This window comes from Linepithema humile, chromosome 5 (genome assembly GCF_040581485.1).
Source record: "Linepithema humile isolate Giens D197 chromosome 5, Lhum_UNIL_v1.0, whole genome shotgun sequence".
Lineage (NCBI taxonomy): Eukaryota > Metazoa > Arthropoda > Insecta > Hymenoptera > Formicidae > Linepithema > Linepithema humile.
The window spans coordinates 9,908,813-9,921,705 of record NC_090132.1 but is presented as its reverse complement, the minus strand read 5'-3'; the positions used below and the strand labels follow the sequence as shown (position 1 = coordinate 9,921,705).

Genomic DNA, 12,893 nt, shown 5'->3' with positions numbered 1-12,893 from the left:
TGTACTGTAATAAAGTAGCGCGTGTCGCATTTGTGTATTACAGTAACGTAGAGTATCGGAATCCAAAAGAAATTTAAATAAAGGGATTGAAATAAATTCCGAATTTACGACCGTGATCTCTGGACTCTTGAGACTCTTGAATTCGAAATTCGGTATTTCCTGTCGTTTTCCAGTGAAATTGAGCCAAAGGAACGGGGATATTGGCGACGGCCGCCTGGAGGTATATCATGCTGAAATGGGTAAATTTATGCCGGCGTGTATCTCGCATTGGGAACCGACATCGGCGCAAGAAGTTTGCGCTATGCTGGGGTATACGTAAGTTATCGAAAGCATGACATATACACATTATACGCTATCGATTGCTATATTTCATGCGACACGTTACATTCGTTTTTCGATTCGTTTGTAACGTTTTAGATTATCGGGACGATATAGATGGCTGTATATTTTCAGGGTTGCGAAGACGCATAAGCTGCAGATCGAGGGAGGCAATTTGACGCAAGACGCGCCACCGAACACCGGCTACCAATCTAAACGTCAGAATAATTTGCTGAAGCAATTTCAGAGGTGCATCAAGGATCGAGAGCCGTATCCCATGGTCAGGCTCACTTGCTCCGAATACGGTAAATTATTGGAAAGCGAGAGATCCGAGTTTCGCGGAATCGAGTTTAAAGTTTCCGGGATTCTCGGCGACATGTGACGATCGATTTTCCTCGGCAGCTTGCGGCCGCAGACGGTCCGTTTATGGAAACTTGAGAGTTCAGAAGCGAATAGTGGGCGGTGTGGAATCAGCACCTGGTGATTGGCCGTTTCTCGCAGCCCTGCTCGGCGGCCCCGAACAGATCTTCTACTGTGCCGGAGTCCTCATCGCCGATCAATGGGTGCTGACCGCATCTCATTGCGTCGGAAAGTAAGTAATTTGCATTTGTCAAGCGCATCGTTTTGCTTTCACTGAATCATCATTTTTTAACTATTTTAATTATCAACATTTACATGTAAAAATATTACTTCGGAAATTGTATTTATTTCATTAAATTCTACTTTTACATATTCAATGTAATTAACATCGAATTTTCTTTGTGTCTCAGCCATTCGGACGTATCTGGCTGGACCATTCAGCTCGGCATTACCAGAAGACTCTCTCACACTTATCTCGGTCAAAAAGTAAAAGTGAGAAGAGTGATTGCCCATCCGTATTACAACTTGGGTGTGCCTCATGACAACGACGTTGCACTGTTTGAAGTAAGTGTGGATTTTTTACTTTACTTAGATTTTTAGTTAATGATATATTTGAGTTTTACTTCTAAAACATGGCGAGAGAGAAATTCAAGATAAAATTCCACTTAATTCATACTTGAATGTTATTTTCAGCTCATCACTAATTTATTATTTTATATTGCAGCTTGAAAAGCGAGTTCAATATCATGAGCATCTAAGGCCTGTATGTCTACCGACTGCTGCCACTAATCTTAAGACCGGTACACGATGCATCGTCATCGGCTGGGGCAAGAAAAACGATACTGATTGTAAATATTTTATACTATATCCATATTATTTGTATTTAAAAAAATATTTCTCAGAACGTTCGTACAATAATTTATAATGTTTTGAATGTAAAGTAAATTTTTAAAAATTTATTTTTGCTTTGAACTCGTCAATTTGTATCTCAGTGTGATTTTTTTCTAATTCATTGCTCTGTTTCAGCTGCTGAATATGAGCCAGCCGTAAATGAGGTCGAAGTTCCTATTCTCGACCGACAGATCTGTAATACCTGGTTAGCGCATAGAGAATTGAACGTCACCGATGGAATGATTTGCGCTGGCTATCCAGATGGAGGAAAAGATGCTTGCCAGGTAAGTAAGCATATCTTTGCGTGTGCATTCCACGCGAATGGAACTTAACGAAAAATGTTACGTACATTAATGATAATAAATTACTATTAAATCATATTTTGAAATTAAAAAGTTATTGGTTAAATTTAATTGATTGATATAAATTATGGAATTATTTGAAATAAGTATTTGGAAATTATTGTTGAAATATCTAAATCCAACTTCTAAAAAGCAATTTTTCGTACAATGTATTAATTTTTAAACAATTATTTTGACAAGTAGAAAAAAATAGCAGTTTCCGAATTATTTGACTTCTGTTCTGCAAGGGTGATTCTGGAGGACCTTTGTTGTGCCAGGATGAGCATGACAAGGAAAGATGGTTCGTCGGCGGAATTGTCAGCTGGGGCATATATTGCGCCCATCCAAAACTGCCCGGAGTCTACGCTAACGTGCCCAAGTACGTACCGTGGATCCAAAAAGAAATGTCTAGGTATTCCGAGAACGGGGGTAAAGCGTAATCGACCAAGTCGAGCAAATATTTGAACAAGATCATGGACAACATCGAAATAAATCAGGTGAAAGGAGAAGGAAGTGAAACGGAGTAAAACGTCGATAGACTTTCATTATGTCGCCTGACGAAATATTGGAAGAAGTCGAAAGCAATTATCCCCGTCTGCTAATCTACGCTTGGCAGTTGCCGTAGGAGAGCATCCTGTATTATCTTGAACGTCGCAGGCGATATTTTGTATTTTGCGTGGTATTAGATGAAGAAAATAGCGGAGAGTCACGTATTAATGACGATCTCGCTCGTGATTAGGCACAGATAATCGGGAGCTGACAAGAATCACTAATCGAGGAGACAATTTGTGTGAGTGTTTGCTAAGCTCTGGGATTCCGGACGATGAATGATGACATAGCTGAATTTTCCCTCGAGTGATAACAGAAAGAATTAATTCAATCAAGGAAATTTATTATAGCAAACTGCAACAGGAAAAATATTCTTTCCTACGAACAAAAAAAAAATGATCGTAGAATTTGATTTAATTATCAACGTCCTGGATACCGATATTTGTTACCGCAGCTCTCATAGCTCGTCCAACTGACACGAAGTTTTCATCGCTTTACGACCTTTCGTAAGAAGATTTTACGAATATAAGCCACTCAACAAGGAAAATACGAGATAATCGGAAACATATAGAATATACTATTTTGTAAGCGAAGCCACATGTGGATGCCGAGGATGTTTGCGTACATAAGTTCAAATAATAAGCCATTTTCTAGGAGATTACTAGACAAAAGAGCGGATCAAAATGTCGATGTATGTACTTTTGGTACTGAAATAAGAAACCTCAAGGATTTGCGACAAAACGAAAATCACGCATATGATGCGGCAAAAAATATTTTGTATCGCTGCCGACTTTAGGACAGCCGTGTATGAACCACCAAGTGGTCGAGGCCCTTGATCAATAGGGTGTGCGTTTAACAGCATTCGGTGATATGAGCCGTTCGAGCGGAATAGTGGTGTAAGTAATATAATAGGTAATAAAAACATTTTAGGAGAGGCATAAAATGCCCATCGTATCGGTATGACATAAGATTAAAAAATTTTTCCTTCACAGTATCATAGACAGAGGTACAATAATAAAGAAAATGAATCTTTTTTATTAAGTATTTTAGATTTTTTATACCACTGTTCCACCTAACGACTTATATGCTTGTATGGCAATCAATAGGAAATCTGTGATTTATAAACTACCCTTATATGCGAATGGACGAAGATCTTAAATCTTCTTTTGAAATAGCTCTCTTCCGCCGATATATTTGATATACTTACGTTTGTGTTGACACTTTTCACGGAACTATAATTATTTATTGATATTTATTGATTATTATACTATTAATTATTTAATGAAAATCAGACATGCTACATCGTTAATTTAAAGATTTGACAAAAAGCAAAATTTTTAATATGAATGCATTATTTTAATACGTATTCACACCTTTATTATTAGAATTATATTAAATAAACTTTATAGTTTATTAAATGTTCCGATGGCCAAATGTTCGCAATGTTTACATTGTTAATATTTGGCTTACTGGATGAATATTAACTTTTTCCGTTGCTAGAAAAAATATATTTGTGCAGTTTGCAAGATCGAAGTTATTTATTTACCGATATATTCGTTGTGAAAAAAGATACTAAATACTGTTCGAAAATTTGTGACACAGACGGTTGCGCAGATATTTTAATATCACTAGACATAGATTTAATTTACTCTATTATAAGGTGAAAAAAATTTTATGCGCTGAAGAAGCACAATATATATAATGAATAAACAGTATTTTTTTATAAAGAAACGAGTTAAGCGCACACCCGCTATGGGTAAAATATCGTACACGAATTGCATAAAATGCATTAGTGTACTTCGCGTAAATATTTTAAATAATAGACAATACGACAATATCCTATGACAAATAATATTTATGTGCTTATCGATGTAAATGCATTGCAACGTATGTATAACCAGTTATCTGTATAATACTCGTATTCGTTAAAAGAGCGTGCCAGGCACCTAAAACCGTAGTCGCATTTCTAAATGTAGACAAACGGAGACATACATACTGCATGCTGTGCCTTCCATTAGCTATGACAAATGCTTGAGCCATCTCATTGAATACCACAATTCATATTTACGTGTGTAAACATCCACAATAGATCTTGTATTATGCAAATGGTATATATAGATCAAAGACGGAAGAACTGCCACAACGAATAGCGAGCATTCTCAGCGCATATTTTACTGTAAACGCTATTTAGGGAGAAATAGCGTTGCAGTCTAAACTTTATTTACGCTTGCTAGTATCGTCTATCGATCTCATCATTTTACAGCGCGCTTATAATACGTCGGAAGGTACGGTATGCAGGAATTCTTTGATGCTAGGCTGAGCGAACGAAACAAAAACAATTTTAGAATTATAAGATAAATGTTTTTTATTTTTATTAATTTTATTATTGAACTGTTATGAATAAATTTTTATATTTTTTGTTGAATATTTTTAATTATTTAATTTAATTTAATGTTAATCAAATCTTCTATAATGGATAATTTTATCAGAATAATAAGTCTTTCCGTTTTGCAAATAGCATGTTATAATCATGTAAAAAAATGCATGATTACTTTCGTATATTTATAAAACTCGTAAATATTTTTGAACAAAATAAATAAGATATATTGAGCTTATTTTACATAATATTACGAAATATTATATATATTTTTAATCAATAGTTATAACATTATTTAACTCTTTCAGGACGGGGTTTTTTTTTTTAATTTTCGAAATAATGATTTTAGTAAATAATGCATTAAAAGTTCGTTTTTGTGTGATAAACCTCAAAACAATCACTTACACTAGTGCTCGGAATTACTTCAGCTTTTCAGCCGATTCTCGCGACACACGCTTTTTTTCCCCTCCTTACCGCGCGCGCTGCAGCCGCTAGGGCCAACGCCGCCGAGCGTTAAGAGCGGCGCTATCCCTTATTGTATGTTTAATGATCAAGGGAGAAAAATCCAACATTAATCGAATAAATAGCACCGCTTCGAGCGTCGGCGGCGCTGATCCTAGCGGCTGCGGTGCGCGCGATAAGGAGAGGAAAGGAGGCGTGTGCCGCGAGAATCGGCTGAAAAGTTGAAGTAATTCCAAGCATTGATATAAGCGAACGCGACCCTAAAAAGTCGAAAGTTGCAAGTATGATACTTTATTCATTAAAAAATATTAATCCGTTCTCGAGATATTCAAGTTACTATATGTAGTACGCCCGTCCTGAACCGGTTAAGGAAAAGAGAATATAATCAGAACTAAAAGAATTTAATGTTGTATACTTGACAGTGTTGCTCAGTCTATCGTAATCTAATTGAAATATTCAGTACGTACGTGCAAATATAAATAAGTTCTATGTAAGTTGTTATATGTATGCAGTAATATTGCAGTTTAAAAACGCCTAACAATAAGTATAAAGGCTTGTAGATTAGTGTTCGTAGTGTCGTATCGTTACTCGATATAAACGTAAGAAACATGTTGACTGAATTCTAGGGACAATACTCTGCACCAGCACTTTTTTGACCTGCACTCTAGAAAAATCGTTTTTTAATATACTTTGTACAAGATATATATTGTTTATGGAATCTAGAAGCCTTAATAATTGGCTTAGACTTTTTCTAAGCGGCGAAACGTATATAGCAGTATTGTTGGCCAGAATGACAATTAGTATCCATCTTAATTTACTCTCTTACGAACTATATTTATTTAATTATTTCTTAATGAGAAAACGGGAACTCTGCTTTTTTTATTACTTGAAAATAAAAAAATTTTTTCTTTGTTCTCGCAATTAAATAAAATAGTGATGTGTAATATTTTATATATTATTTGCAATATTTATATAATTGATATTTGATAGCAGTTTATTTTATATGAAGAAAGCATTTTTCGATACATAAGAAAATAGTAATATATTCGCTTTTATCCGATAAACTGAAGAGAGATTTATTTTACGAAACATCGCAAAATTTCAGACATCAAAGAACGCTTTTCTAAAACAGGAACTTAACAGACAATAAGGAAAAACGTTGGACAATAATGGTCTTCCTTAGTATCCAGACAACAGTTTAGTTGTAAAAATGGATAATATACTAAAATAACCGACAATACTGTGTGAGCAGACAATAAATAGCGTTAGGAAATGTTCCATGATGGACAATAAAAATTATATATTAAGAGTTAAAATAAGAAATTATTCGTAAGAGAGCCTAGGATATAAAAAGTGATTAGTTTAAAATAATAGGAATATGTAACTGTAATACGATAATTCGGATAGCCTATTAAAATTGTCCTCATAATATTACTATAAAGAGAAGATGTACTGCAATCGAAAACTGTTTGTTCGGTGCAGTATGAAAAAAAGAATTAAAGTTTCGTTGCGTTTCCATTTACATTATAAAATATTTCCATGAAATATGTATATTATACATTGTTTTCACATATATTTGAAAAAAGTTACGATAGACAATCAAAAATGGTGGCATATTGTTTTTATAATTGTCCGTTGCATTTTATGAATAATTAACGATTAATTAACTTCTTTGCTTGTCATATTAAGTTAAAAGACAATAACTGCCAAGTAAAATGTGTAATCTTCGTATTTACACATCATATCGTAATTTAAATTGACAGTTATTGTTTTTACGTGCATCTCACATAATGCTTTTTGGAAATTTTGATTTTATGAATTAAATTCGACATATAGAATATATATCACTATTAAGATTCTATAAAACTGTTGTTTATTGTGTTACTTTTATTGTAAGCAGTTTTGTTTTTTCTCATTTTACAATGTTTTATAAATTTGGTATAAAACAAAAATGTTTCTGACCGCAGGTGCGCAAACAAACTATTGTGATGAAGTGTAAAGTCAATGGTTTATAGATATATACATATTATATATATATACATTTACACATAAAAATAATATAAAATAAAAATATAGTCAATATTATATTAAAATATTGAAAAATTAATATAAGATTTTATAGATACAGATAAATAGTTATATATTTATGGTAAATCTCTCAATATATTTATGGTAAATAGAGAGAATTTGATGCACGAGGCATTAATTTAATTGTTAGCGCTTCAGTGTTAAATTTGAAATAATATAATTTTATCTAAGAAACATTTTCTGCATGACAAGGTTTTTTAGCAGCTAAAAGAGATTTTATTATAAGTAAATGTTTCCGTCGTATAAAGCCAATTTTCCAAGTCGTACAGCGCGTACAGAATAATACGCAATTATTTATATGAATATATTTTAGTGATAAGAACGATTGTTTTATTATTTTAATTTATCAATTTTTTAACTGTCGCATATAATGTTATCTAAGTAAAAAGTACTAAACAAAATGCGAAAAAAATATGATTTGGTTCTGATTTCGCATGTATAGGTATAAACAAACTGTAACACTAGCGAAGAGGAACTTCTAAGATACGTTGTCACAAAAATGATTTCCATGAGATACGTTAAATATTCTAAAGTACGTTACGATGTTAGTTGCTAGATTTAGAGATTGTTTTAGGAATGGATTCTGCATTGAGAATCAATATCCGTGCGTCAATTTAAGAACAGTTGCGTAAAATATAATAAAAACTTTGTTTTACGTGTAATATTTATATGTCAAATATAAAAGTTGTTAGGTTCTCATAGGCCAATCGAGTAAGTTACGTAACTTAATGAAAGTATGTTTCGCTTTGTACTGTAGTTATAATTAGTCAGCTCTCCAATAGTTTGCGCCAGTGATCTGGTTATTTTCGCTCATTCACATCGAAAGGACGCATGATTATATCATAGAGAGATCTCTTCACTTACGCTCGAGTAGAGTGACTCATGTAAGTGTTGGAAGCCTTGGCGTGAATTATGCTTACTGAAGGGTACGGAGAAATGCTGCGCACAAAATACAGGTGTCTCTTTCTTTCTCGCGAGGAAGTATTCTTTCTAAAAGGTACTATACGAAAATGCGTAATTACTCCTGTGAAGTCAATGTCGGATAGTAAGGTAGCGTAAGGTATACATCATATATACGTATATGAATCGTCGCAAGATGTTGCACAAATAAGCGCGGTTACGGAACGCTCACTCACAGTGAGCGCGTTTCGTACGTAGTTCAAGTTCGATAATTGGGAAAATCGGAAGCAGAGTAATGTGATCGCATATCAGCTGCTATACTTTCTCAGTATCGCGTAATACGTTTCCATTCATCAAACGAATAAACGCATTCGTAGTCTCTTGCGCGTTTCTGTTTCCGATTTCTTCGATTCTCATCGGGTTTAGAAAATTGTTTCAGCTGAAAACGTCAGACGTCGGAATAAATGTGCATCCAAATATTAATACAGATAGAATGTCAAAACAGTTGATACGATTTCAATGCTGATATTGATACGCGAAATTGTATTGCGTTTTGTATTCTATGTGAAAAATATGCAAGAGTATCGTGAAAGCGATACGAATACAATGTCCGACTTTTCACGCTTTCCAACTCATAAATGATCTCTATATTCTATAAATGGAAAGATATAGAATGGAAAAAAATTAGGTATAAACTATCTTAAGAGAGAAATGTGTCAGCGCAACTATACAATCGTTACTGAGCTTGAAAATTGATATACTATTGTACAAAAAAATTTTGATATCGACCGTGTTATAATATAAATCAAGGCTTTCATATTCTTTCATATCTTTTTCTAGTAGAAAAAATTTTATTTTTTCAATAAAAATTATTTTTGTTACTTTATCGTATGTATAATTACTTTATCGCAGATTTCTGGTGATTCAGAAACACGTCAGAACATGATATAAAATCGCTGTAAGTAAACTTACGTTTTGTAAAAATATGGTCGATATCAATAGGGTAAAATAAAATTTAGGATGTAGAATACTTTATAGTTTTCTTGACGGTTATGATAATGCAAGTTTGCAGCGGAAGATATTTATCTACATATAGTTATTTGATAAAATTTACTGAGGCTCATACATATTATTTTTGATATTCGATAGATAATTTTTGATAAATGTAAAATTATTATTCTTGGTTTGTAGAATTACGACTTGTTTCTGCAAGTTTATTTGGTAAAAATAACACTGCAATTATTTTTTTATATGTATCGTACTTCTGCTTCTCTAGAATAAAAATAAAAGGTGTAATGTATGTTTGTGTGAAAAATATTAGGCAAGAATGCAACGATTCTTAATATAATTAAGATTAAAACTTATTTTTCTGGAAGTCGCTTAAAAAAATAATTGCGCATGACTTCTACGCTGTACATTGTACCCCACGTTTTATTCAACACCGAGAACTATTAATATATGTTTGCATGATATATGATATAAGTGTATAGCTTAAAATCTTCAATATAAGATATAAGCGGAGAAAAAGAGTACGAGAATAACGAAGCCGGATACATAAGGTATCATAAATTTGAGAAAAGATTTCCATTTCATAATTTTGCAAGCTCAGATATATTTTGACTTCAGCTTGCTTTTAGCGTAAGTATATTCAGAGAAGACGATAGCGAATACAACGTGGGGATCTTGAATGTGATCGCTTGTTTGTGCTCGGCACAAATCCTAATCGTACAATCAGTGGTCGATGATGTAGTTACACGCGTTACATACATGCAAAATACATACACACACCTAAAAAAACATGCTAATATTTATAAAATATGGTGGATAAGAAATATTTGCACACTCTGTCCAGCTCGAAATAATTTTACACGGGAAAGGAAAATATTTATATTCAAAAGTTTGTAAAAGTTTATACGATACAAGTACAATAAAGATAGAAATTAGTGGAAATATTCTTATAGGAATGATTTGTGTGTGCAATGATATTTTTAATTTTTGTATATAAGTCATCTCGGACGAGATGTGCAAGTAGTTTCTTATCCGCTCTATATCAAGCTGTGTGCAATTAGTGCTCCCATGCACTACACTGGCGTTTGCGTGTAGGCGTAAAGTAATTAAGCTGATGTTTGTATGTCGAATATATACCTGGCGTTGGCTATGTAAATGTAGGTAACGTTCACACGTCATGTATCGCTGTGATTGATACATAGATTTAGGCAGTGTTGTACTTAGATCGTAATTAATGTTGAACTGGGTAAAGACGGTCATCGCTGTGAATCGTTAAACGTGCGATCGCAACTACATTTTCATCCACGAGATATTTGTGCTGTCTGTTCGCAGCTTCGCATTTCCGTCATCTCAGTATTTGTAAATCTGAATTTGTCATATAGTCTTACGTCGTACGATCTCTCATATGGGCGTGCATCAATTGACATTATTCAGATTATTCCATTGCTTTCGAACTTTAAATGTCACATTTCAACATTGCTGTAACGATGTTCTTACGATCCGCAAACATTTATTTTATGCGCCGGCAAAATTTATCCTTAAACAATAACACATTCACCTGCTGTCGTCGTCACTAATCACTGATGTGTTTCACTGCGCGCGATCAACTTAACGCTAAAATGTACTGTAAGAGACAATGACGTTATCTCGAAGTCACTTTTGGCTCATTAATCGTTTAGACATAATTACAAGGTGATATACTAGTTACAGGATGACTAGTTCTTTATAAAGATATCATATAGAAATTATTATTAGCAATGCAAGAAATAAATAGAAACTATATTATACGTTTATACGAGCTCCCCGAAAAAAATAAAAATAAAATTTTGTAAATACAATCATATCCTAGAAAATGTACGAATTGACGTTTCATCATGCACGACGAAACATTACGGTAGTTTGGTGTGTAATAAACCGGATTTTCTTTCCCTCTCTTAAACATGCGACGCTAAAGTATATCGATTGTCAAACTGACTTCGAGATGATACAGTAGAATCAACGCTTGCACTGCCTTTCCTATTCATTAGTGTAATATCAAACGTGACTGTCTCGTCTTTAGCGTGGACACTATGGAATATTGTTGCGTACATATACATATTGCTGTTAACTATCTGTAAATCTTGAAACAGAAGTAGACTAAAGAAGAGAACGTTAATTGAACTCACTCTTGCTGGTCGAGAGTCGTAGTCTGTCACGTAGCAGAATATTTGACAAGATATATATGAAATATATATATATATACATTCTTTATCTCCCCCTCGAAACAATGCTATAGTCATTGTAACAAGAGAATTTACGGCATTGTACTTGCAGCAGTGCGCAAATTGATGCTTCATGCGTTATCGATACTTTGTCAAAATTATATAATAGCATTGTTTTTATACTGAAATCGTTATTTAACTCTGTGTAATCTCAGTGCGTTCAAGTTGTTCGATAATTCTTATTTCAAGACTAACAAGTTTTTATTATGCTTTCATTACATTTTTGCAATACTAAAATATTAATTTAGAGAACCTCAATTGCAATGCAAAAATTAGATTGAAACTATAGAAAATTACTTCTATTCGAATTCAATTACCAGAAGAATGCGAATAAAATATTTCGATTACAAAGAGTTAAATAAATAAGCACGACACATAGATAAATAATTTGTTTCGTTTAAATATTTAAATTGTTAAACAGATAATTAAAATGTTTATCATTGTTTTAATATGTTGAGAATTCTAACAGTTGTATAAACATTGTGTGTGTGTGTGTGTGTGTTAATGTGTAATGTTTAAATTTAATTATGATTATCGTGATTTAATTGTAATTAATTTCATCCAAAAATTTATTTTTTTTACGACATTAAAAATTTAAATATTAATTATTGAAACCGCGTGACTGCATAAGAGCATCAGCCTGTTCGTCGACATATTTTTGCAGATTGATCAAAAATAAAATATTTTCAAGACTACTAGTGATGATATAAATAAAAAAAGTACAAAATAAAATTTATCAGCAATAATATGAGCACTTAGAAACATATCTTCAACATATCTATCAAAAGAAAATAATCAATATCCCAAGATATTTATTGCACACTTAAAACAATTAAAGACTTGATAATTTTCTTGATCATTCATTTTTGATACAATCTGCAAAAATAAAAGAAGGCACATAAAGCATGGCACGAGAATCATATTGTGAGTTCATAAACGCGCAAGTCGGATTGGTACAAAAAAAAACTATATTAAAAGATCTATAGATATATATATATGAATATATATATATATATATATATATATATATATACATATATACATACATACACATTAACAGTGTGTTGTAAGAAAATATTATTATACGCAACCAGAAAATATATGATGAATATTGATATATGATATATTTATGGAAAATTCGTGTTGAAAAATAAATTATGTATTAACAGTGTATATCTTATTATTCAACACCTTTACATTTTTGTTCGCGATGATATTATACTAATATCATTGCAATATGGCACTAATATTGCAAAATATCGAAATTTTTGCGTATAAAAAGACTTATAATTGAAAAGCATTAATAGTTGAGTAAAAATATAATATTTTTATATAAAA

At 32.6% G+C, this 12,893-nt stretch overlaps 1 protein-coding gene across 1 annotated transcript in view; it reads left to right on the top strand.

Annotated features, from left to right (window-relative positions):
• Nucleotides 1-12,600, top strand: part of Corin (corin serine peptidase) — a 54,644-nt gene extending 42,044 nt beyond the window's left edge. The window contains exons 14-20 of the mRNA XM_012370191.2: nt 174-315; nt 454-623; nt 721-910; nt 1,089-1,242; nt 1,403-1,526; nt 1,705-1,853; nt 2,159-12,600. Of these exons, the coding sequence (XP_012225614.2) occupies nt 174-315; nt 454-623; nt 721-910; nt 1,089-1,242; nt 1,403-1,526; nt 1,705-1,853; nt 2,159-2,350 (1,121 nt within the window). The 3' untranslated portion in view covers nt 2,351-12,600. The remainder of the gene's footprint in view (nt 1-173; nt 316-453; nt 624-720; nt 911-1,088; nt 1,243-1,402; nt 1,527-1,704; nt 1,854-2,158) is intronic.
• Nucleotides 12,601-12,893: the final 293 nt, after the last annotated feature.